Below are 27,500 nucleotides of genomic sequence, written 5' to 3'. Positions count from 1 at the left end.
TGGTATGTGATGTATGATGTTGAATGTTGTTTGATGAATGGTGTATGATGGTGTATGATGTATGATGTGTGATGATGTATGATTAATGGTGTATGATGCATGTTGTATGATGGTGTATGATGTTGTATGATGGTGTATGATGTATGATGTTGAATGTTGTGTGATGAATGGTGTATGATGGTGTATGATGTATGATGTGTGATGATGTATGATGAATGGTGTATGATGCATGTTGTATGGTGTTGTATGATGAATGGTGTGTGATGTATGTTGTGTGATGTTGTATGATGAATGGTGTGTGATGCATGTTGTATGATGTTGTATGATGTTGTATGATGTATGATAAATGGTGTATGATGCATGTTGTATGATGTTGTATGATGTTGTATGATGTATGTTGTATGATGTATGTTGTATGATGGTGTATGATGGTGTATGATGTATGCTGATGTATGATGAATGGTGTATGATGTATGATGTTGAATGTTGTTGTATGTTGTGTTATGTATGATGGTATATGATATATGATGTTGTATGATGAATGTTGTGTGATGAATGGTTTATGATGGTGTATGATGTTGAATGTTGTGTGATGAATTGTGTATGATGGTGTATGATGGTGTATGATATATGATGTTGTATGATGAATGTTGTGTGATGAATGGTTTATGATGGTGTATGATGGTGTATGATGTATAATGTTGTATGATGGTGTATGATGTATGATGTTGTGTGATGTTGAATGATGGTGTATGACGGTGTATGTTGTGTGATGTATGATGGTGTATGATGTTGAATGTTGTGTGATGAATTGTGTATGATGGTGTATGATGTTGTATGATGGTGTATGATGTTGAATGTTGTTGAATGTTGTGTGATGTATGATGGTATATGATGTATGATGTTGAATGTTGTTTGATGAATGGTGTATGATATATGATGTTGTATGATGGTGTATGATGTATGATGTTGAATGTTATGTGATGAATGGTGTATGATGGTGTATGATGTATGATGTGTTATGATGTATGATGCATGTTGTATGATGTTGTATGATGTATGATGAATGGTGTGTGATGTATGTTGTGTGATGTTGTATGATGAATGGTGTGTGATGCATGTTGTATGATGTTGTATGATGTTGTATGATGTTGTATGATGTTGTATGATGTATGATGTATGTTGTATGATGTATGATGTATGATGGTGTATGATGTATGTTGTATGATGGTGTATGATGGTGTATGATGTATGCTGATGTATGATGAATGGTGTATGATGTATGATGTTGAATGTTGTTGTATGTTGTGTGATGTATGATGGTGTATGATATATGATGTTGTATGATGAATGTTGTGTGATGAATGGTTTATGATGTTTATGATGTATAATGTTGTATGATGGTGTATGATGATGTATGATGTTGTGTGATGTTGAATGATGGTGTATGACGGTGTATGTTGTGTGATGTATGATGGTGTATGTTGTGTGATGTATGATGGTGTATGTTGTGTGATGTATGATGGTGTATGATGTTGAATGTTGTGTGATGAATTGTGTATGATGGTGTATGATGTTGTATGATGGTGTATGGTGTATGATGTTGAATGTTGTGTGATGAATGGTTTATGATTGTGTATTATGATGTATGATGAATGGTGTATGATGAATGCTATATGATACATGTTGTATGATGTTGTATGATGTATGTTGTATGATGTTGTATGATGTATGTTGTATGACGTATGATGATGTATGATGGTGTATGTTGTATGATCATGTATGATGTATGATGGTGTATGATGAATGGTGTATGATGTTGAATGTTGTTGTATGTTGTGTGATGTATGATGGTATGTGATGTATGATGTTGAATGTTGTTTGATGAATGGTGTATGATGGTGTATGATGTATGATGTGTGATGATGTATGATTAATGGTGTATGATGCATGTTGTATGATGTTGTATGATGGTGTATGATGTTGTATGATGGTGTATGATGTTGAATGTTGTGTGATGAATGGTGTATGATGGTTTATGATGTATGATGTGTGATGATGAATGGTGTATGATGCATGTTGTATGGTGTTGTATGATGTATGATGAATGGTGTGTGATGTATGTTGTGTGATGTTGTATGATGAATGGTGTGTGATGCATGTTGTATGATGTTGTATGATGTTGTATGATGTATGATAAATGGTGTATGATGCATGTTGTATGATGTTGTATGTTGTATGATGTTGTATGATGTTGTATGATGTATGTTGTATGATGTATGATGGTGTATGATGTATGTTGTATGATGGTGTATGATGGTGTATGATGTATGCTGATGTATGATGAATGGTGTATGATGTATGATGTTGAATGTTGTTGTATGTTGTGTTATGTATGATGGTATATGATATATGATGTTGTATGATGAATGTTGTGTGATGAATGGTTTATGATGGTGTATGATGTTGAATGTTGTGTGATGAATTGTGTATGATGGTGTATGATGGTGTATGATATATGATGTTGTATGATGAATGTTGTGTGATGAATGGTTTATGATGGTGTATGATGGTGTATGATGTATAATGGTGTATGATGTATGATGTTGTGTGATGTTGAATGATGGTGTATGACGGTGTATGTTGTGTGATGTATGATGGTGTATGATGTTGAATGTTGTGTGATGAATTGTGTATGATGGTGTATGATGTTGTATGATGGTGTATGATGTTGAATGTTGTTGAATGTTGTGTGATGTATGATGGTATATGATGTATGATGTTGAATGTTGTTTGATGAATGGTGTATGATATATGATGTTGTATAATGGTGTATGATGTATGATGTTGAATGTTATGTGATGAATGGTGTATGATGGTGTATGATGTATGATGTGTTATGATGTATGATGCATGTTGTATGATGTTGTATGATGTATGATGAATGGTGTGTGATGTATGTTGTGTGATGTTGTATGATGAATGGTGTGTGATGCATGTTGTATGATGTTGTATGATGTTGTATGATGTTGTATGATGTATGATGTATGTTGTATGATGTATGATGGTGTATGATGTATGTTGTATGATGGTGTATGATGGTGTATGATGTATGCTGATGTATGATGAATGGTGTATGATGTATGATGTTGAATGTTGTTGTATGTTGTGTGATGTATGATGGTGTATGATATATGATGTTGTATGATGAATGTTGTGTGATGAATGGTTTATGATGTTTATGATGTATAATGTTGTATGATGGTGTATGATGATGTATGATGTGTGATGTTGAATGATGGTGTATGACGGTGTATGTTGTGTGATGTATGATGGTGTATGTTGTGTGATGTATGATGGTGTATGTTGTGTGATGTATGATGGTGTATGATGTTGAATGTTGTGTGATGAATTGTGTATGATGGTGTATGATGTTGTATGATGGTGTATGGTGTATGATGTTGAATGTTGTGTGATGAATGGTTTATGATTGTGTATTATGATGTATGATGAATGGTGTATGATGAATGATGTATGTTGTGTGATGTATGATGGTGTATGTTGTGTGATGTATGATGGTGTATGATGTTGAATGTTGTGTGATGAATGGTGTATGATGTTGTATGATGAATGGTTTTTTGATGTATGTTGTTGTATGATGGTGTATGATGTATGATGAATGGTGTGTGATGGTGTATGATGTCTGATGTTGTATGATGGTGTATGATGTTGAATGTTGTGTGATGTATGATGGTGTATGATGTAGTATGATGTTGTATGGTGTATGCTGCTCTGTTTTCAAATCTCAGACTTTTTAAACCTGTCTAAATGCCAGTAAACAATCAAATCAATGATTTTATCACTGAATTACTTTGATTGAATCATTGTTAATGGATGGAGTGGTCAGTTATTGTGTAATCAGAAATCATTTGGTTGTTTGGTCTAACCCATATGACTTCATAGAGCAGGTCTAACCCATATGACTTCATAGAGCAGGTCTAACCCATATGACTTCATAGAGCAGGTCTAACCCATATGACTTCATAGAGCAGGTCTAACCCATACGACTTCATAGAGCAGGTCTAACCCATACGACTTCATAGAGCAGGTCTAACCCATATGACTTCATAGAGCAGGTCTAACCCATATGACTTCATAGAGCAGGTCTAACCCATATGACTTCATAGAGCAGGTCTAACCCATAGGACTTCATAGAGCAGGTCTAACCCATAGGACTTCATAGAGCAGGTCTAACCCATACGACTTCATAGAGCAGGTCTAACCCATACGACTTCATAAAGCAGGTCTAACCCATACGACTTCATAGAGCAGGTCTAACCCATATGACTTCATAGAGCAGGTGTCTAACACATATGACTTCACAGAGCAGGTCTAACCCATATGACTTCATAGAGCAGGTCTAACCCATAGGACTTCATAGAGCAGGTCTAACCCATAGGACTTCATAGAGCAGGTCTAACCCATAGGACTTCATAAAGCAGGTCTAACCCATATGAGTTCATAGAGCAGGTGTCTAACCCATATGACTTCATAGAGCAGGTCTAACCCATATGACTTCATAGAGCAGGTCTAACCCATATGACTTCATAGAACAGGTCAAACCCATATGACTTCATAGAGCAGATCTAACCCATATGATATCATAGAGCAGGTCAAACCCATATGACTTCATAGAGCAGATCTAACCCATATGATATCATAGAGCAGGTCTAACCCATATGATATCATAGAGCAGGTCTAACCCATATGACTTCATAGAGCAGGTCTAACCCATATGACTTCATAGAGCAGGTCTAACCCATATGACTTCATAGAGCAGGTCTAACCCATACGACTTCATAGAGCAGGTCTAACCAATATGACTTCATAGAGCAGGTCTAACCCATACGACTTCATAAAGCAGGTCTAACCCATACGACTTCATAGAGCAGGTCTAACCCATATGACTTCATAGAGCAGGTGTCTAACCCATATGACTTCATAGAGCAGGTCTAACCCATATGACTTCATAGAGCAGGTCTAACCCATATGACTTCATAGAGCAGTTCTAACCCATATGACTTCATAGAGCAGGTCTAACCCATATGACTTCATAGAGCAGGTCAAACCCATATGACTTCATAGAGCAGGTCTAACCCATATGATATCATAGAGCAGGTCTAACCCATATGACTTCATAGAGCAGGTCTAACCCATATGACTTCATAGAGCAGGTCTAACCCATATGACTTCATAGAGCAGGTCTTAACCATATGACTTCATAGAGCAGGTCTAACCCATACGACTTCATAGAGCAGGTCTAACCAATATGACTTCATAGAGCAGGTCTAACCCATACGACTTCATAAAGCAGGTCTAACCCATACGACTTCATAGAGCAGGTCTAACCCATATGACTTCATAGAGCAGGTGTCTAACCCATATGACTTCACAGAGCAGGTCTAACCCATATGACTTCATAGAGCAGGTCTAACCCATATGACTTCATAGAGCAGGTCAAACCCATTTGACTTCATAGAGCAGATCTAACCCATATGATATCATAGAGCAGGTCTAACCCATATGACTTCATAGAGCAGGTCTAACCCATATGACTTCATAGAGCAGGTGTCTAACCCATATGACTTCATAGAGCAGGTCTAACCCATATGACATCATAGAGCAGGTCTAACCCATATGACATCATAGAGCAGGTCTAACCCATATGACTTCATAGAGCAGGTCTAACCCATATGACATCATAGAGCAGGTCTAACCCATATGACATCATAGAGCAGGTCTAACCCATATGAATTCATAGAGCAGGTGTCTAAGCCCTGGACAGAGTCCCAAATGGCACCGTATTCCCTAGATCCACCTCTACGCAGACGACACCATTCTGTATACTTCTGGCCCTTCCTTGGACACTGTGCTAACAAACCTCCAAATGAGTTTCAATAACATACAACTCTCCTTCCGTGGCCTCCAACTGCTGTTAAATGCTAGTAAAACCAAATGCATGCTTTTCAACCGTTCGCTGCCCGCACCTGCCCGCCCGACTAGCATCAGTTCTCTGGACGGTTCCGACCTAGAATTTGTGGACAACTACAAATACCTAGGTGTCTGGTTAGACTGTAAACTCTCCTTCCAGACTCATATTAAACATCTCCAATCCAAAATCAAATCTAGAATCGGCTTCCTATACCGTAACAAAGCCTCCTTCACTCACGTCGCCAAACTTACCCTCGTAAAACTGAATATCCTACCGATCCTCGACTTCGGCGATGTCATCTACAAAATTGCTTCCAATACTCTACTCAGCAAACTGGATGCAGTCTATCACAGTGCCATCCATTTTGTTTCCAAATCACCTTATACCACCCACCACTGTGACCTGTATGCTCTAGTCGGCTGGCCCTCGCTACATATTCGTCGCCAGACCCACTGGCTCCAGGTCATCTATAAGACTATGCTAGGTAAAGCTCCGCCTTATCTCTGCGCACTGGTCACGATAACAACACCCACCCGTAGCACGCGCTCCAGCAGGTATATCTCACTGGTCATCCCCAAAGTCAACACCTCCTTTGGCCGCCTTTCCTTCCAGTTCTCTGCTGCCAATGACTGGAACGAATTGCAAAAATCGCTGAAGTTGGAGACTTTTATTTCCCTCTCTAACTTTAAACATCAGCTACCTGAGCTGCTAACCGATTGCTGCAGCTGTACACAGTCCATCTGTAAATTGCCCACCCAATCTACCTACCTCATCCCCATACTGTTTTTATTTTATTTACTTTTCTGCTCTTTTGCACACCAGTATCTCTACTTGCACATCATCATATGCTCATTTATCACTCCAGTGTTAATCTGCTAAATTGTAATTATTCGCTCCTATGGCCTATTTGTTGCCTACCTCCTCATGCCTTTTGCACACACTGTATATAGACTTTCTTTTTTTCTACTGTGTCATTGACTTGTTTATTGTGTTATTGGCTTGTTTATTGTTTACTCCATGTGTAACTCTGTGTTGTTGTATGTGTCACACTGCTTTGCTTTATCTTGGCCAGGTCACAGTTGTAAATGAGAACTTGTTCTCAACTAGCCTACCTGGTAAAATAATGGTGAATTAAAAAATAGAGTGCACTATTTTTGACCATGGCCCGTGGTGTTCTGCTCAAAAGTATGCATTAAATAGGGAATAGGGTGCCATCTGGTTGTTCAGACGTGTTAAGGTAGTTAGTTCCTAAACTCCCCAGCAGCCTAACCCACTCTGCTGCTCTGCTGTCTCCTGAGGAGCTCTCTCTATCAGACCCCTTCAGTGTCCGTCCCCAGCCGTGACTATAGAGGAGCTCTCTCTATCAGACCCCTTCAGTGTCCGTCCCCAGCCGTGACTATAGAGGAGCTCTCTCTATCAGACCCCTTCAGTGTCCGTCCCCAGCCGTGACTATAGAGGAGCTCTCTCTATCAGACCCCTTCAGTGTCCGTCCCCAGCCGTGACTATAGAGGAGCTCTCTCTATCAGACCCCTTCAGTGTCCGTCCCCAGCCGTGACTATAGAGGAGCTCTCTCTATCAGACCCCTTCAGTGTCCGTCCCCAGCCGTGACTATAGAGGAGCTCTCTATCAGACCCCTTCAGTGTCCGTCCCCAGCCGTGACTATAGAGGAGCTCTCTCTATCAGACCCCTTCAGTGTCCGTCCCCAGCCGTGACTATAGAGGAGCTCTCTCTATCAGACCCCTTCAGTGTCCGTCCCCAGCCGTGACTATAGAGGAGCTCTCTCTATCAGACCCCTTCAGTGTCCGTCCCCAGCCGTGACTATAGAGGAGCTCTCTCTATCAGACCCCTTCAGTGTCCGTCCCCAGCCGTGACTATAGAGGAGCTCTCTCTATCAGACCCCTTCAGTGTCCGTCCCCAGCCGTGACTATAGAGGAGCTCTCTCTATCAGACCCCTTCAGTGTCCGTCCCCAGCCGTGACTATAGAGGAGCTCTCTCTATCAGACCCCTTCAGTGTCCGTCCCCAGCCGTGACTATAGAGGAGCTCTCTCTATCAGACCCCTTCAGTGTCCGTCCCCAGCCGTGACTATAGAGGAGCCTCTCTCGACCCCTTCAGTGTCCGTCCCCAGCCGTGACTATAGAGGAGCTCTCTATCAGACCCCTTCAGTGTCCGTCCCCAGCCGTGACTATAGAGGAGCTCTCTCTATCAGACCCCTTCAGTGTCCGTCCCCAGCCGTGACTATAGAGGAGCTCTCTCTATCAGACCCCTTCAGTGTCCGTCCCCAGCCGTGACTATAGAGGAGCTCTCTATCAGACCCCTTCAGTGTCCGTCCCCAGCCGTGACTATAGAGGAGCTCTCTCTATCAGACCCCTTCAGTGTCCGTCCCCAGCCGTGACTATAGAGGAGCTCTCTCTATCAGACCCCTTCAGTGTCCGTCCCCAGCCGTGACTATAGAGGAGCTCTCTCTATCAGACCCCTTCAGTGTCCGTCCCCAGCCGTGACTATAGAGGAGCTCTCTCTATCAGACCCCTTCAGTGTCCGTCCCCAGCCGTGACTATAGAGGAGCTCTCTCTATCAGACCCCTTCAGTGTCCGTCCCCAGCCGTGACTATAGAGGAGCTCTCTCTATCAGACCCCTTCAGTGTCCGTCCCCAGCCGTGACTATAGAGGAGCTCTCTCTATCAGACCCCTTCAGTGTCCGTCCCCAGCCGTGACTATAGAGGAGCTCTCTCTATCAGACCCCTTCAGTGTCCGTCCCCAGCCGTGACTATAGAGGAGCTCTCTCTATCAGACCCCTTCAGTGTCCGTCCCCAGCCGTGACTATAGAGGAGCTCTCTCTATCAGACCCCTTCAGTGTCCGTCCCCAGCCGTGACTATAGAGGAGCTCTCTATCAGACCCCTTCAGTGTCCGTCCCCAGCCGTGACTATAGAGGAGCTCTCTCTATCAGACCCCTTCAGTGTCCGTCCCCAGCCGTGACTATAGAGGAGCTCTCTCTATCAGACCCCTTCAGTGTCCGTCCCCAGCCGTGACTATAGAGGAGCTCTCTCTATCAGACCCCTTCAGTGTCCGTCCCCAGCCGTGACTATAGAGGAGCTCTCTCTATCAGACCCCTTCAGTGTCCGTCCCCAGCCGTGACTATAGAGGAGCTCTCTCTATCAGACCCCTTCAGTGTCCGTCCCCAGCCGTGACTATAGAGGAGCTCTCTATCAGACCCCTTCAGTGTCCGTCCCCAGCCGTGACTATAGAGGAGCTCTCTATCAGACCCCTTCAGTGTCCGTCCCCAGCCGTGACTATAGAGGAGCTCTCTCTATCAGACCCCTTCAGTGTCCGTCCCCAGCCGTGACTATAGAGGAGCTCTCTCTATCAGACCCCTTCAGTGTCCGTCCCCAGCCGTGACTATAGAGGAGCTCTCTCTATCAGACCCCTTCAGCGTCCGTCCCCAGCCGTGACTATAGAGGAGCTCTCTCTATCAGACCCCTTCAGTGTCCGTCCCCAGCCGTGACTATAGAGGAGCTCTCTCTATCAGACCCCTTCAGTGTCCGTCCCCAGACGTGACTATAGAGGAGCTCTCTATCAGACCCCTTCAGCGTCCGTCCCCAGCCGTGACTATAGAGGAGCTCTCTCTATCAGACCCCTTCAGTGTCCGTCCCCAGACGTGACTATAGAGGAGCTCTCTATCAGACCCCTTCAGTGTCCGTCCCCAGCCGTGACTATAGAGGAGCTCTCTATCAGACCCCTTCAGTGTCCGTCCCCAGCCGTGACTATAGAGGAGCTCTCTCTATCAGACCCCTTCAGTGTCCGTCCCCAGCCGTGACTATAGAGGAGCTCTCTCTATCAGACCCCTTCAGCGTCCGTCCCCAGCCGTGACTATAGAGGAGCTCTCTCTATCAGACCCCTTCAGCGTCCGTCCCCAGCCGTGACTATAAAGGAGCTCTCTCTATCAGACCCCTTCAGTGTCCGTCCCCAACCGTGACTATAGAGGAGCTCTCTCTATCAGACCCCTTCAGTGTCCGTCCCCAGCCGTGACTATAGAGGAGCTCTCTCTATCAGACCCCTTCAGTGTCCGTCCCCAGCCGTGACTATAGAGGAGCTCTCTCTATCAGAGCCCTTCAGTGTCCGTCCCCAGACGTGACTATAGAGGAGCTCTCTCTATCAGACCCCTTCAGTGTCCGTCCCCAGACGTGACTATAGAGGAGCTCTCTCTATCAGACCCCTTCAGTGTCCGTCCCCAGACGTGACTATAGAGGAGCTCTCTCTATCAGACCCCTTCAGTGTCCGTCCCCAGCCGTGACTATAAAGGAGCTCTCTCTATCAGACCCCTTCAGTGTCCGTCCCCAGACGTGACTATGCTGACAGTACAACAGTGCCTCCCTCTCTCCCTGGCCTGTCGTGGCCTCTATTAGGATTAGAAAAGGAGCTCAATCATACTGACTCAGACATTTATGGAGGGATACCAGGGTTGCTTCCCAAATGGCACCCTATTCCCTATTTAGTGCACTACTTTTGACGTGGGCCCATAGAGGCACTATATAAGGAATTGGGTGCCATTTGGGTCCCACAACAGTTTTGTCAGCCCAGCCAGTGACTGAGGGTCAGCAGCAGCCCAGCCAGTGAGTGAGGGCCAGCAGCAGCCCAGCCAGTGAGTGAGGGCCAGCAGCAGCCCAGCCAGTGAGTGAGGGCCAGCAGCAGCCTAGCCAGTGAGTGAGGGCCAGCAGCAGCCTAGCCAGTGAGTGAGGGCCAGCAGCAGCCCAGCCAGTGAGTGAGGGCCAGCAGCAGCCCAGCCAGTGAGTGAGGGCCAGCAGCAGCCCAGCCCAGCCAGTGAGTGAGGGCCAGCAGCCCAGCCCAGCCAGTGACTGAGGGTCAGCAGCAGCCCAGCCAGTGTGTGAGGGCCAGCAGCAGCCCAGCGCAGCCAGTGAGTGAGGGCCAGCAGCAGCCCAGCCCAGCCAGTGAGTGAGGGCCAGCAGCAGCCCAGCCCAGCCAGTGAGTGAGGGTCAGCAGCAGCCCAGCCAGTGAGTGAGGGCCAGCAGCAGCCCAGCCCAGCCAGTGACTGAGGGCCAGCAGCAGCCCAGCCCAGCCAGTGAGTGAGGGCCAGCAGCAGCCCAGCCCAGCCAGTGAGTGAGGGGCCAGCAGCAGCCCAGCCAGTGAGTGACCCAGCCAGTGAGTGAGGGCCAGCAGCAGCCCAGCCAGTGAGTGAGGGCCAGCAGCAGCCCAGCCAGTGAGTGAGGGTCAGCAGCAGCCCAGCCAGTGAGTGAGGGCCAGCAGCCCAGCCCAGCCAGTGAGTGAGGGCCAGCAGCCAGCCCAGCCAGTGAGTGAGGGCCAGCAGCAGCCCAGCCAGTGAGTGAGGGCCAGCAGCAGCCCAGCCAGTGAGTGAGGGCCAGCCGCAGCCCAGCCAGTGAGTGAGGGCCAGCCGCAGCCCAGCCAGTGAGTGAGGGCCAGCAGCAGCCCAGCCAGAAATGTTTACTTTCAAGCCCTTAACCAACAATGCAGTTTTAAGAAAAAATAAGTAAAACAATGTAATAAAAAATAAAGGATCAGAATAAAAACATTCAATAAAAATATATTGGTCTGTATACCAAACGTCTCATAGTAGGAGTGCTGATCTAGGATCAGGTCCCCTGTCCATCATATTATGATCTAAAAGGCAGAACTGATCCTAAATCAGCACTCTGAGACACTAGATACCTACTGTACAGCCCCTGAACTATTTGAGTCAGTTGAATCCCTCTAATTCTAGGAGAGTCTAGTAGTGGGAGTCTGCAGCACGAGGCAAGACGAGAGAGGGTCTAGACTAGAGAGGGGGTCTAGACTAGAGAGGGTCTAGACTAGAGAGGGTCTAGACTAGAGAGATGGTCTAGAGAGGGTCTAGAATAGAGAGAGGGTCTAGACTAGAGAGGGTCTAGACTAGAGAGGGGGTCTAGACTAGAGAGGGTCTAGACTAGAGAGGGTCTAGACTAGAGAGGGGGTCTAGACTAGAGAGAGGGTCTAGAATAGAGAGAGGGTCTAGACTAGAGAGGGTCTAGACTAGAGAGGGGGTCTAGACTAGAGAGGGTCTAGACTAGAGAGGGTCTAGAGTAGAGAGGGGGTCTAGACTAGAGAGGGTCTAGACTAGAGAGGGTCTAGACTAGAGAGGGGGTCTAGACTAGAGAGATGGTCTAGAGAGGGTCTAGAATAGAGAGAGGGTCTAGACTAGAGAGGGGGTCTAGACTAGAGAGGGTCTAGACTAGAGAGGGGGTCTAGACTAGAGAGGGTCTAGACTAGAGAGATGGTCTAGAGAGGGTCTAGACTAGAGAGGGTCTAGACTAGAGAGGGTCTAGACTAGAGAAGGGGTCTAGACTAGAGAGGGTCTAGACTAGAGAGGGGGTCTAGACTAGAGAGATGGTCTAGAGAGGGTCTAGAATAGAGAGGGGGTCTAGACTAGAGAGGGTCTAGACTAGAGAGGGTCTAGACTAGAGAGGGTCTAGACTAGAGAGATGGTCTAGAGAGGGTCTAGAATAGAGAGAGGGTCTAGACTAGAGAGGGGGTCTAGACTAGAGAGGGTCTAGACTAGAGAGGGTCTAGACTAGAGAGATTGTCTAGAGAGGGTCTAGAATAGAGAGAGGGTCTAGACTAGAGAGGGGGTCTAGACTAGAGAGGGTCTAGACTAGAGGAGGTCTAGACTAGAGAGGGGGTGTAGACTAGAGAGATGGTCTAGAGAGGGTCTAGACTAGAGAGGGTCTAGACTAGAGAGGGTCTAGACTAGAGAGGGGGTCTAGACTAGAGAGGGTCTAGACTAGAGAGGGGGTCTAGACTAGGGAGATGGTCTAGAGAGGGTCTAGAATAGAGAGGGGGTCTAGACTAGAGAGGGTCTAGACTAGAGAGGGTCTAGACCAGAGAGGGGGTCTAGACTAGAGAGGGGGTCTAGACTAGAGAGGGTCTAGACTAGAGAGAGGGTCTAGAATAGAGAGAGGTACTAGACTAGAGAGGGGGTCTAGACTAGAGAGGGTCTAGACTAGAGAGATGGTCTAGAGAGGATCTAGAATAGAGAGAGGGTCTAGACTAGAGAGGGGGTCTAGACTAGAGAGGGTCTAGACTAGAGAGATGGTCTAGAGAGGGTCTAGAATAGAGAGAGGGTCTAGACTAGAGAGGGGGTCTAGACTAGAGAGGGTCTAGACTAGAGGAGGTCTAGACTAGAGAGGGGGTCCGGACTAGAGAGGGTCTAGACTAAAGAGGGTCTAGACTAGAGAGGGTCTGGACTAGAAAGAGGGTCTAGACTAGAGAGGGTCTAGACTTGAGAGAGGGTCTATACTAGAGAAGGTCTAGACTAGAGAGGGTCTAGACTAAAGATAGGGTCTATACTAGAGAGGGTCTAGACCAGAGAGGGGGTCTAGACTAGAGAGGGGGTCTAGACTAGAGAGGGTCTAGACTAGAGAGAGGGTCTAGAATAGAAAGAGGGTCTAGACTAGAGAGGGAGTCTAGACTAGAGAGGGTCTAGACTAGAGAGGGTCTAGACTAGAGAGATGGTCTAGAGAGGGTCTAGAATAGAGAGAGGGTCTAGACTAGAGAGGGGGTCTAGACTAGAGAGGGTCTAGACTAGAGAGATGGTCTAGAGAGGGTCTAGAATAGAGAGAGGGTCTAGACTAGAGAGGGGGTCTAGACTAGAGAGGGTCTAGACTAGAGGAGGTCTAGACTAGAGAGGGGGTCCGGACTAGAGAGGGTCTAGACTAAAGAGGGTCTAGACTAGAGAGGGTCTGGACTAGAGAGGGTCTAGACTAGAGAGAGGGTCTATACTAGAGAGGGTCTAGACTAGAGAGGGTCTAGACTAAAGATAGGGTCTATACTAGAGAGGGTCTAGACTAGAGAGAGGGTCTAGACCAGAGAGAGGGTCTATACTAGCGAGGGTCTAGACTAGAGAAGGGGTCTAGATTAGAAAGGGGGTCTAGACTAGAGATATGGTCTAGACTAGAGGGGGTCTAGACTAGAGAGACAGTCTATACTAGAGAGGGTCTAGACTAGAGAGAGGGTCTAGACTAGAGATGGTCTAGACTAGAGAGAGGATCTAGACTAGAGAGAGGGTCTAGACTAGAGAGAGGGTCTAGACTAGAGAGGGTCTAGACTAGAGAGAGGGTCTAGAGTAGAGAGGGTCTAGACTAGAGATGGTCTAGACTAGAGAGTGGGTCTAGACTAGAGAGAGGGTCTAGACTAAAGAGAGGGCCTAGACTAGAGAGGGTCTAGACTAGAGAGAGGATCTAGACTAGAGAGAGGATCTAGACTAGAGAGAGGATCTATAGACTAGAGGGTCTAGACTAGAGGGTCTAGACTAGAGAGGGTCAAGACTAGAGGGTCTAGACTAGAGAAAGGGTCTAGACTAGAGAGCGGGTCTAGACTAGAGAGCGGGTTTAGACTAGAGAGAGGATCTAGGCTAGAGAGGGTCTAGACTGGAGAGAAGGTCTAGACTACAGAGGGTCTAGACTACAGAGGGTCTAGACTAGAGAGACGGTCTAGACTAGAGAGAGGGCCTAGACTAGAGAGGGTCTAGACTAGAGAGGATCTAGACTATAGAGGGTCTAAACTAGAGAGAGGATCTATAGACTAAAGGGTCTAGACTAGAGAGGGTCTAGACTAGAGGGTCTAGACTAGAGAGGGTCTAGACTAGAGGGTCTAGACTAGAGAGCGGGTCTAGACTAGAGAGATGGTCTAGAGTAGAGAGGGTCTAGACTAGAGAGAGGGTCTAGAGTAGAGAGGGTCTAGACTAGAGAGAAGGTCTAGACTAGAGAGAGGGTCTAGACTAGAGAGAAGGTCTAGACTAGAGAGAGGGTCTAGACTAGAGAGGGTCTAGACCAGAGAGTATAATTTCTATGCCATCCATTCATCCACTTACAGCTGTGAGCAAACACAGGTGGCTCTCTCTCAGGCACACACACACACACACACACACACACACACACACACACACACACACACCAAACAGTTCACCCACTGTCTGTAATATACACACAGCCTGCACCTCCAGGAATGACTCCAGCCGGGTTGCCGTGGAGACGGGTCACTGGGAGCTGGAATGTCTACTGTGGAGCCGTGACCCTGATTTATGAATTCATTTAACTCCAACATCCAACTACCACTGTCTGTCTGCCAAACAGAGCAGGCCAGCATGGAGCCTGGAGCATAGCTGCCCTACAGTGGATCTGGGCTGGCACCCTATTCCCTGTACACTGCACCACTTTTGAACAGAGGGCCCATAGGGAATAGGATGCCATTTGGGATGCAGTCCCTGGTCTGCTGAGGCCCCGTCACGGCAACTAGCATTACCTCAGTCAACAACATTCATCAGGGTTTCCTCTCCCTCCCTCCCTCCCTCCCTCCCTCCGTCTCTCTCTCTCTCTCTCTCTCTCTCTCTCTCTCTCTTGCGCTCTCTGTCTCTCTCCCCTCTCTGACTCTGTCTCTCGCTCTCTCTCTCTCTTGCGCTCTCTGTCTCTCTCCCCTCTCTGACTCTGTCTCTCTCTCTCTCTCCCCTCTGACTCTGTCTCTCACGCTCTCTCTCTCTCTCTCCCCTCTCTCATTCTCTCCTCTCTCTCTCTCCCTTCTCACCCCCTCTCTCTCCCTCCTCGCCCTCTCTTCCTCCTCACCCTCTCTCTCTCTCTCTCTCTCTCTCTCTCTCTCTCTCTCTCTCTCTCACAGACAACAGACATCTGATGTGTTATAGGTTGTCTTGAAACAGTCCACTAAGTCTGTCATAGTGTCTCTTGGTGTGTGTCTGCCATAGTGGTCCACTACCTTCTTTAGGTAGATACACTACAACATGCTCAGACAGGAGCTTACTGTGTGTGTGTGTGTGTGTGTGTGTGTGTGTGTGTGTGTGTGTGTGTGTGTGTGTGTGTGTGTGTGTGTGTGTGTGTGTGTGTGTGTGTGTGTGTGTGTGTGTGTGTGTGTGTGTGTGTGTGTGTGTGTGTGTGTGTGTTGATCATTCTTTGTCCTCTCTCACAGGTGTTTGCCTTTGACCACTGTTTCTGGTCCATGGATGAGTCCAACATGCCCAAGTATGCTGGTAAGTCCCAGACAACAGGCTCAGGCTTAGCTGACTGTTCTGTTCAGATTCACACAGCTACTATGCACCCCAAATGGCACCCTAATCCTTATATAGTGACCCCTATTGGCGCTGGTCAAAAGAAGTGCACTGTATAGGGAATAGGGTGCCATTTGGGATGCAACCACTGACTGTTGAGGTTGACAGAGATAATCTCTCTATCATCACTAAAGAACACTAAACACAGCTATCTCATCTCATCACTATTTAAAGCCTGCCAGGTGAGCTGAGTCTTGGAAAACAGGAAAGAGAGAGGTAGAGAAAAAGAGAGGGTGAGGGAGAGAGAGGGTGAGGAGGGAGCGAGAGAGGGTGAGGAGGGAGCAAGAGAGAGTGAGGAGGGAGAGAGAGGGGGTGAGGAGGGAGAGAGGGTGAGGAGGGAGAGAGAGGGGGTGAGAAGGGAGAGAGAGAGGGTGAGGAGGGAGCAAGAGAGAGTGAGGAGGGAGAGAGAGGGGGTGAGAAGGGAGAGAGAGGGTGAGGAGGGAGAGAGGGTGAGGAGGGAGCGAGAGAGGGTGAGGAGGGAGAGAGAGGGGTGAGAAGGGAGAGAGAGGGTGAGGAGGGAGAGAGGGTGAGGAGGGAGCGAGAGAGGGTGAGGAGGGAGCAAGAGAGAGTGAGGAGGGAGAGAGGGTGAGGAGGGAGCAAGAGAGAGTGAGGAGGGAGAGAGAGGGGGTCAGAAGGGAGAGAGAGGGTGAGGAGGGAGAGAGGGTGAGGAGGGAGCGAGAGAGGGTGAGGAGGGAGCAAGAGAGAGTGAGGAGGGAGAGAGAGGGGGTGAGGAGGGAGAGAGGGTGAGGAGGGAGAGAGAGGGGGTGAGAAGGGAGAGAGAGAGGGTGAGGAGGGAGAGAGGGTGAGGAGGGAGAGAGAGAGGGTGAGGAGGGAGAGAGAGAGAGAGGGTGAGGAGAGAGAGAGGGTGAGGAGGGAGAGAGAGAGAGAGGGTGAGGAGGGAGAGAGGGTGAGGAGGGAGAGAGAGAGAGAGGGTGAGGAGGGAGAGAGGGGTGAGGAGGGAGAGAGAGAGAGAGGGTGAGGAGGGAGAGAGGGTGAGGAGGGAGAGAGAGAGAGAGGGTGAGGAGGGAGAGAGAGGGGGTGAGAAGGGAGAGAGAGAGGGTGAGGAGGGAGAGAGGGTGAGGAGAGAGAGAGGGTGAGGAGGGAGAGAGAGAGAGAGGGTGAGGAGGGAGAGAGGGTGAGGAGGGAGAGAGAGAAGGAAAAACCTACAGTACAGGGAAGTCCTGGTTTTACATAATGCAAAGTATGTTTTTACAAGCTGATTTGCATCTGAATAGAAAGGTTTATGGGACTGAGAAAAAGATGGTTGTGTATTTATTTATGTAAGGAGAGACAGAGGGAGATAGTGAGGGGGAATTATTTCTTGCTACTGACACAGAAAACATGTTAGTGGCACTAACTAGCTAAACTAGCTAAACATTAGTGGCACTAACTAGCTAAACATTACTGTCATTAACTAGCTAAACATGTTAGTGTCACTAACTAGCTAAACATTAGTGGCACTAACTAGCTAAACATGTTAGTGTAATTAACTAGCTAAACATGTTAGTGTCACTAACTAGATGAACATGTTAGTGTCATTAACTAGCTAAACATGTTAGTGTCACTAACTAGATAAACATGTTAGTGGCACTAACTAGCTAAACATTAGTGTCATTAACTAGCTAAACATTAGTGGCACTAACTAGCTAAACATTAGTGTCATTACCTAGCTAGACATGTTAGTGGCACTAACTAGCTAAACATGTTAGTGGCACTAACTAGCTAAACATTAGTGGCACTAACTAGCTAAACATTAGTGTCATTAACTAGCTAAACATTAGTGGCACTAACTAGCTAAACATGTTAGTGGCACTAACTAGCTAAATATTAGTGTCACTAACTAGCTAAACATTAGTGGCACTAACTAGCTAAACATGTTAGTGGCACTAACTAGCTAAACTAGCTAAACATTAGTGGCACTAACTAGCTAAACATTACTGTCATTAACTAGCTAAACATGTTAGTGTCACTAACTAGCTAAACATTAGTGGCACTAACTAGCTAAACATGTTAGTGTAATTAACTAGCTAAACATGTTAGTGTCACTAACTAGATGAACATGTTAGTGTCATTAACTAGCTAAACATGTTAGTGTCACTAACTAGATAAACATGTTAGTGGCACTAACTAGCTAAACATTAGTGTCATTAACTAGCTAAACATTAGTGGCACTAACTAGCTAAACATTAGTGTCATTACCTAGCTAGACATGTTAGTGGCACTAACTAGCTAAACATGTTAGTGGCACTAACTAGCTAAACATTAGTGGCACTAACTAGCTAAACATTAGTGTCATTAACTAGCTAAACATTAGTGGCACTAACTAGCTAAACATGTTAGTGGCACTAACTAGCTAAATATTAGTGTCACTAACTAGCTAAACATTAGTGGCACTAACTAGCTAAACATTAGTGGCACTAACTAGCTAAACATTAGTGCCACTAACTAGCTAAACATGTTAGTGCCACTAACTAGCTAAACATTAGTGGCACTAACTAGCTAAACATGTTAGTGCCACTAACTAGCTAAACATTAGTGGCACTAACTAGCTAAACATTAGTGGCACTAACTAGCTAAACATGTTAGTGGCACTAACTATTTACAATTTTGGGGATGTGTGTTCTTCAGTGTGTGTGTGTGTGTGTGTGTGTGTGTGTGTGTGTGTGTGTGTGTGTGTGTGTGTGTGTGTGTGTGTGTGTGTGTGTGTGTGTGTGTGTGTGTGTTTCAGTGCGTGTGCTTCATCTTAAGCGACAGCAGGACAATCTGTTCAGTGGAGGGTTGCCTGAAGGACCACAGCTTTATTTAGCTACTAAACAGCTGCTTCATTTATCAGGAGGAGCATGACAGTTCTCTCTCTCTATCTATCTCTCTGTCTCTCTGTCCCTCTCTCTCTCTCTGTCTCTGTCCCTCTCTCTCTCTGTCTGTCTGTCTGTCTGTCTGTCTGTCTGTCTGTCTGTCTGTCTGTCTGTCTGTCTGTCTGTCTGTCTGTCTGTCTGTCTGTCTGTCTGTCTGTCTGTCTCTCTGTCTGTCTGTCTGTCTGTCTGTCTGTCTCTCTCTCTCTATCTATCTATCTATCTATCTATCTATCTATCTCCCTCTCTCTCTCTCTCTCTCTGTCTCTCTCTCTCTCTCTCTCTCTCTCTGTCTGTCTGTCTGTCTGTCTGTCTGTCTGTCTGTCTGTCTGTCTATCTCTCTATCTATCTATCTATCTATCTATCTCCCTCTCTCTCTCTCTCTCTCTGTCTGTCTGTCTGTCTCTCTCTCTCTCTACACAGTGAGACTGTTTATTTGGCACATTATAAAGGACTGTTTATGGTTTAATGGTTGCTCTGTATGTTTATTCTGCATGTTTTTTTTATCCTTCTGGTCTCCATGGTGACTGTTGTTTGTTTTGAAGGTCAAGAGGTGGTGTTCCAGTGCCTTGGTGAGGGAATACTGGAAAACGCCTTTCAAGGATACAATGCCTGCATTTTCGCCTATGGACAAACAGGTAACTGAGAACGTCTAGTGAGTACACACCATGAATACACCAGTCTAGTGAGTACACACCATGAATATACCAGTCTAGTGAGTACACACCATGAATACACCAGTCTAGTGAGTACACACCATGAATACACCAGTCTAGTGAGTACACACCATGAATATACCAGTCTAGTGAGTACACACCATGAATACACCAGTCTAGTGAGTACACACCATGAATACACCAGTCTAGTGAGTACACACCATGAATATACCAGTCTAGTGAGTACACACCATGAATACACCAGTCTAGTGAGTACACACCACGAATACACCAGTCCAGTGAATACACACCATGAATACACCCGTCTAGTGAGTACACACCACGAATACACCAGTCTAGTGAGTACAGTAAGACCTATGAAGTAAGGCCTATGAAGTAAGACTTATGAAGTAAGACTGTTTATACTGAATTATTATGATGCAGGTCAGTAGGAAATATGTTAAAACAGGGCTGTGTTCAGAACAGCCTTAAGTAGCTCTGCAGGCATCATCATCTGCTTATGTCGTTCCATGCTAGGGGTGGAGAGGAGACAACATACGTCTGTATCCCTCTTCCCTGGCCCTGCAGATACAGCACACCTGCGTCCCAAATGCCACCTATAGGGCACTACTTTTGACCAGGGCACATAGGGATATCCATAGGACTCTGGTCAAAAGTAGTGCACTATATAGTGAATAGGTGGCATTTGAGACGCACTTTATGTATCCCTGCGTGGCCCTGCAGAGGCACAACAAGAACAGGAAGCTTCAGTGTTTCTGATCACGCTAACTCAAGCTGGCGAATCGCTCAGCCCCGTATCCTTCCTCCCCAACACTAAGGATTAGATCCTTGATCCTCACTTCCTGTCCTGAAGAACAACCTGGAGCGGAGTGACACACCTTGGAAACAAAGGCTTTGGAGATCACAGATAATATGGGATAGTCTGTATCTTCCCTGCTATCATAGGGCTATCATACACATTCTGAAAAGAGACATGTATACATGTATGGATACTTAGAAATGTGTTTGATTTGTTGTCTTCTATAAATCCACATTCATTTAGTAGTGCTGGTGTATTTGAGGGAAGAGTTATGTTTTATACATGCAGGGTTTCAGTTAGCCAGTAATTGACGGCTTTTGGCCGATGAAAAAAAATGAAAAGCGGATAAATAAAATAGTTGCCGGCCAAATTGACCGGGAGAAAAAACAATCGCATTGCAAAATAATGCTTTTTTATTAATTGATGGAAATACCAGTCGATGTTCAGTGCATTCAGAAAGTATTCAGACATCTTGACTTTTTACACATTTTGTTACGTTACAGCCTTATTCTAAAATTGATTAAATGAAACATTTTCCTCATGAATCTACACACAATACAATAATGACAAAGCGAAAACAGGTTTTAAGACAATTTTGCACGTTTATTACAGATAAAAAACTGAAATACCTTATTTACATAAGTATTCAGACTTGAAATTGAGCTCAGGTGCATCCTGTTGCTATTGATCATCCTTGAGATGTTTTTACAACTTGATTAGAGTCCACCTGTGGTAAATTCTATTGATTGGACATGATTTGGAAAGGCACACACCTGTCTATATAAGGTCCCACAGTTGACAGTGCATGTCAGAGGAGAAACCAAGCCATGAGGTCAAAGGAATTGTCCGTAGACCTCCGAGACAGGATTGTGTCGAGGCACAGATCTGGGGAAGGATACCAAAAAATGTCTGCAGCATTGAAGATCCCCCAAGAACACAGTGGCCTCCATCATTCTTAAATGGAAGTTTGGTACCACCAAGACTCCTAGAACTAGACGCCCAGCCAAACTGAGCAATCGGGGGAGAAGGGCCTTGGTCAGGGAGGTGACCAAGAACCCGATGGTCACTCTGACAGAGCTCATGACTGATTCAATTCTTACTGCAGGTAGAGTGGCCAAAAGGCACATGACAGCCCGTTTGAAGTTTTCCAAAAGGCACCTAAAGGACTCTCAGACTATTAGAGTCCTTTAGCAGGGACTGGGAGACTAGTCAGGATCGAAGGAAAGATGATCGGCGCAAAGTACAGAGAGATCCTTGATGAAAACCTGCTCCAGAGCGCTCATGACCTCAGACTGGGGCGAAGGTTCACCTTCCAACAGGACAATGACCCTAAGCATTCAGCCGAGACAACGCAGGAATGGCTTTGGAACAGGTCTCTGAATGTCCTTGAGTGGCCCAGCCAGAGCCCGGACTTGAAACCGATCTAACATCTCTGGAGAGACCTGAAAATAGCTGTGCAGCGACACTCCCCATCTTACCTGACAGAGCTTGAGAGGATCTGCAGAGAAGAATGGGAGAAACTCCCCAAATACAGGTGTGCCAGGCTTGTAGCGTCATACCCAAGAAGACTCGAGGCTGTAATCGCTGCCAAAGGTGCTTCAACAAAGTACTGAGTAAAGGGTCTGAATACTTATGTAAATGTAATATTTCAGTTTTTATCTTTAATACATTTGCAGAAATGTCTATAAACCTGTTTTTGCTTTGTTATTATGGGGTATTGTGTGTAGATTGATGAGGGGGAAAAAACCATTTAATCCATTTTAGAATAAGGCTGTAACATAACAAAAGTTGGAAAGGGGAAGGGGTCTGAATACTTTCTGAATGCATTGTAAAAACATTTGACTGTCATGCCTCTCGGTTTATATGTTAATTTGCATAATTTAGTGTAATTAAATTAGCGTGTGTATTTTTGGTTAGTTGTCATGCATCTTCTTTATCTATACAACTATCACACGCACCACCCATCACTTTCATTCTTTGAAACCTGAATGTTTTACTTCGTATTATGAGGCTTGTCTTAACTTGCTTCAAATTAGCATACAGTCTTAGAAAAAAAAGGTGCTATGTAGAACCTAAAAGGGTTCTTTGGCTGTCCCCATAGGATAACTATATTTGGTTCCAGGCAGAACCCTTTTGGGTTCCATGTATAAACCTTTGCATAGAGGGTTCTACATGGAACCAATAGGGGTTGACCATGAAACAAAAAAGGTTCTACCTGGAGCCAAAAAGGGTTCTCCTATAGGGATAGCCCAAGAACACTTTTGGAACCCTTTTTTCTAAGAGTGTGTAGGTCAAACCAGACCACAGAAACCTGGAGGCAATTAGTTTATAAAGACGACATAGGCGGCGCCTGAGTTTCATGTTTGGAGAAGATTCCAAATTGTCCTACCATTTCTACCAATCTGGGGGCCAGTAATGAGTTTCATGTTTGGAGAAGATTCCAAATTGTCCTACCATTTCTACCAATCTGGGGGCCAGTAATGAGTTTCATGTTTGGAGAAGATTCCAAATTGTCCTACCATTTCTACCAATCTGGGGGCCAGTAATGAGTTTCATGTTTGGAGAAGATTCCAAATTGTCCTACCATTTCTACCAATCTGGGGGCCAGTAATGAGTTTCATGTTTGGAGAAGATTCCAAATTGTCCTACCATTTCTACCAATCTGCAGGCCAGTAATGAGTTTCATGTTTGGAGAAGATTCCAAATTGTCCTACCATTTCTACCAATCTGCAGGCCAGTAATGAGTTTCATATGCACATTTTTCGTGGAACAGTTTCATTTCAATAATAACGTTTTAGTTTAGCAAAATCGTTGTCACATGGTTAAACATAATAAGACTTCAATTTATACACATTAAATCTAAAAGTTAAAATTCAACCAATGTGAGAGCACAAGCCTCTGCCATATGGACACATTGATTCACCGTAATCAACTGGCAGCTAAAGAAATGAGAACATGGAACTCAGAGATCGCCCAGGCCAATGCAGCAGTAGGCCTAGAACTTCCATTGTCAACTAAGTAAAAATACATCAAGCCGACAAATAAGTAGAAAATATCTTGATGAAAATCTCTACTCAGCCTGTCTGCCTCCCTTTTTATCTGTCTTGACTTGAGCTATACTGTAGCTAGTGAAGTACAACTTTGTATCAAATCAATCTACTGGGTCTGGCTGAAAGCTGTTGCTAGCGAACTTACAACGTTGTATCAACTAGCCTATTCCGGGCCCTGCACCAGTGAGCTCAGAACAGACAGCTGTTTTTGCACAAGGGAAAAGTATTTTAGGATGTTTCTACTGGATATATGGGATCATCGGATAATGATATTTTGGTCTTTCACACCGAGGCTTGGTGATTGTGGAGGGGGAGATTGTTGGAAAGATTGTTCAAATACTGTGAGGAACGATTATCATTTGCAAAAAACAGACACATTTATTGAAAATGAAATACAAAAATATCTAATTTACATACGTATTCACACCCCTGAGTCAATACATGTTAGAATAAGCTTTGGCAGTGATTACAGCAGTGAGTCTTTCTGGGTAAGTCTCTAAGAGCTTTTCATACCTGGATTGTACAATATTTGCACATTATTCTTTATCTGTAACGGTCGTCGTATCGTAGTGGACCAAGGCGCAGCGGTTGAGTGCTCATAATGACTTTTATTGAACACAAACAAACAAAACAAGAAAACGATCGAACGAACAGGATTGCAGGCTAAAACACACAGCTATGCAACCACAACTTCCCACAAAGGGACAGGTGAAACAGGGCTACCTAAGTATGACTCTCAATCAGCAACAACGATGTACAGCTGTTCCTAATTGAGAGCCATACCAGGCCAACACAAAGAAATACACAACATAGAAAACCATGGAAATACAAAACAAGAACATTACCCAAAAACCCCGGAACACATAAATCAAACACCCCTCTTACATAAATACATATCCCATTAAACCCCGAACCACATAAAACAAATACCCCCTGCCACGTCCTGACCAAACTACAATAACCAATAACCCCTTATACTGGTCAGGACGTGACATCAAATTCTTCAAGCTCTGTCAAGTTGGTTGTTGATCACTGCTAGACAGCTATTTTCAAGTCTTGCCATAGATTTTCAAGCCGATTTAAGTCAAAACTGTAACTAGGCCACTCAGGAACATTCCATGTTGTCTTGGTAACAACTCCAGTGTAGATTTGCCTTATGTTTTATGTTATTGTCCTGCTGAAAGGTAAATTTGTCTCCCAGTGTCTGTTGGAAAGCAGACTGAACCAGGTTTCCCTCTAGGATTATGCCTGTGCTTAGCTCTATTCCATTTATTTTTATCCTAAAAAACTCCCTAGCACCTTGCCAATGACAAGCATACCCATAACATGATGCAGCCACCACCATGCTTGAAAATATGTGGTGGTACTCTGTGATGTGTTGTATTGGATTTGCCATTACGCTTTGTATTCAGCCATTAAACTCTATAACTGTTTTAAAGTCACCATTGGCCTCATGGGGTAATCCCTGAGCGCTTTCCTTCCTCTCCGGCGGCTGAGTTAGGAAGGACACCTGTGGCCAGCAGCATACCACCCTGCATCCCACTGCTGGCTTGCCTCTGACGCTAAGCAGGGTCCCTGGATGGTAGACCAGATGCTGCTGGAAGTGGTATTGGAGGGCCAGTAGGAGTCACTCTTTCCTCTGGTCTAAAATAATATCCCAGGGCAGTGATTGGGGACATGTGCTGTCTTTCGGGTGGGATGTTAAACAGGTGTCCTGACTCTCTGTGGTCACTAAAGATCCCATGGCACTTATTGTTAGAGTAGGGGTGTTAACCCTGGTGTCCTGGCTAAATTCCCAATCTGGCCCTCATACCATCACGGTCACCTAATCATCCCCAGCTTCCAATTGGCTCATTACTCCTGAATTTATTTAGGGTTGCCATAACAAAGGGGTTGAATATTTATTGACTCAAGACAGTTCAGATTTAAATGTTGTATTAATTTGTTAACATTTCTAAAAACATAATTCCACTTTGACATTATGAGGTATTGTGTGTAGGCCAGTGACACACAATCAAAATGTAATCAATTTTAAATTCATGCTGCAACATAACAACATTTCTGAAGGCACTGTACAAGCTTGTGATTTGAAACAATCCACAGTAATTTTTTAAAAGAAGGTTATGATCCTCGATTCCTCTGTGTCGAAGTCATGCTCTCTGGTGAAGTATTTTAAATCATTTTCTTTCTTTCTCTATAGACAGGAGTAATTATAGAATTCTGACAAATGTATTTCAATTTACTTTAGGGGAAGCTATTGGACACGCCGCCTTTGAAATACTTCCTCGTATGCCATTTCTCTACTACCACTGGGGTTAACACCCTTACTCTTACGATAAGTGCCATAGTCTACTACCATTTCTCTATATCAACTTTCTTTTGTTGTCAAGAAGCCAAAGGCATAATCGTAGTCATATTAGCAACTCATAGTTGTTGCATCTTTAGATCTCACCTTTTTCTAATGGTGATTTTAATCTCTGTCACATATGAACTGCTTTCATCAGGTGTGCCGTTTAGAATGGGGTTTTCCCCTCAAATTGCATTTTGGCAAATGTTTAAAAAGGACGTTTTATTGGCTGGTTCACTACCGGAGCTCTCTTAAGAGGCATTACCATCATCTACATGTGGTTTCTGTCATTCTGAGCACCGTGGGTGGTCGCCCCCAATGCATATGGGTCCGGTAAAAATCTTTCTGGTCACGTTTTCCTAACATAAACCCTGCTGTAGTTCTAAACTGTCTGACTCTGGACCAAAGAGTTGCCAGATTCCCTGTAGAATACCTGAACAAACACATTTACAGACATGTTTTCAACACACCTGCAGTGAGCACATCAGATAGTTGCCGTAGAAACCCTCCAGACTTTGTTGTGGGTTCAGATAAGTGCTGGTCCCGCTCTCTATGATCTCTATACTACTCTTATTTACTAAACAACATTATTTCATTTACCAGTTTCTATTCTCTGCTGTTTAATCTCTGCTGTTGTCCCTTCCTGTCTCTCCCCTGTAGGTTCTGGTGTCTAGTCTGTAGAGCCGCTGTGTAAAGGACTGTTGAAGTCTATATGTGTAGCTAAAGGCTCTGCTATGCTGTTGTCTCTGTCCCTTCCTGTCCTCTCTGCAGGGTCAGGGAAGTCCTTCTCCATGATGGGGAATAAGAAGGCTCCAGGGCTGATCCCCAGGCTGTGCTGCTCCCTGTTTGAGAGGATCGGCCGGGAGGACAGCCAGGTTCTCTCCTTCAAGGTGGAGGTCTCCTACATGGAGATATACAACGAGAAGGTCCGTGACCTGCTGGACCCTAAAGGGTGAGTTTAGACCGACGGACGAATGGACACATACAGACACACACATGCACGGATATGCACACACATGGACTGATGTGCAGATGGATGTACGTACACACACACGCACACACACACACACACACACACACACACACACACACACACACACACACACACACACACACACACACACACACACACACACACACACACACACACACACACACACACTCTCTCTCTAACTTGACCAGTGTCTTTGCTTTGGAGTAGCCTATCTCATGGACTATCAAACCTTGAGGTAAAGAGTGTCCTTACCTGACCTGAGCAGTGTTTTCCACTAGCACCAGCTGTCAGCTATACAGCTGGTTACACACTCATTTTCAGCTGGCTACTTTTCCCACTTCAATGAACTAGGCACATTATTTACAATTCACAAGCCAGAAGAACAGTCAGCCGAGCCCTCTCAGCTAGAATGAACAATATGCATCTTCTAGCAATCTATTGATAGGACAGCCACCTGTCAGTCACAAAGTGAGCTATGGCAGGGGAACACTGCTGATTTGACAGTCTGCTGTCTGTCCCGCCTCCCGGTTCCTGGGTGGGTGTGTTTTGTACACTGTGGTTGCAGTCAAATGTCTTTCTACAGAGGGAGAGAGCATGATGCTCCTTCATCATCTATGCGAGTCAATTTGCACGTCCAATATAATGTGGTAAGGATGACTCAAAAACCACTTATTGTTTTCTGACACATT

The 27,500-nt window shown here is 45.3% G+C and overlaps 1 protein-coding gene across 1 annotated transcript in view; it reads left to right on the top strand.

Annotated features, from left to right (window-relative positions):
* LOC106596042 (kinesin-like protein KIF13A) overlaps positions 1–27,500 on the top strand; it is a 298,962-nt gene that overhangs the window by 94,093 nt on the left and 177,369 nt on the right. Inside the window, 3 exon segments of the mRNA XM_045719221.1 lie at positions 15,954–16,014; positions 19,490–19,582; positions 26,589–26,769. Of these exon segments, the coding sequence (XP_045575177.1) occupies positions 15,954–16,014; positions 19,490–19,582; positions 26,589–26,769 (335 nt within the window).

Source organism: Salmo salar, chromosome ssa05 (assembly GCF_905237065.1).
Source record: "Salmo salar chromosome ssa05, Ssal_v3.1, whole genome shotgun sequence".
NCBI classification, from domain to species: Eukaryota; Metazoa; Chordata; class Actinopteri; order Salmoniformes; family Salmonidae; genus Salmo; species Salmo salar.
This window is presented reverse-complemented; position numbering and strand designations above follow the sequence as displayed.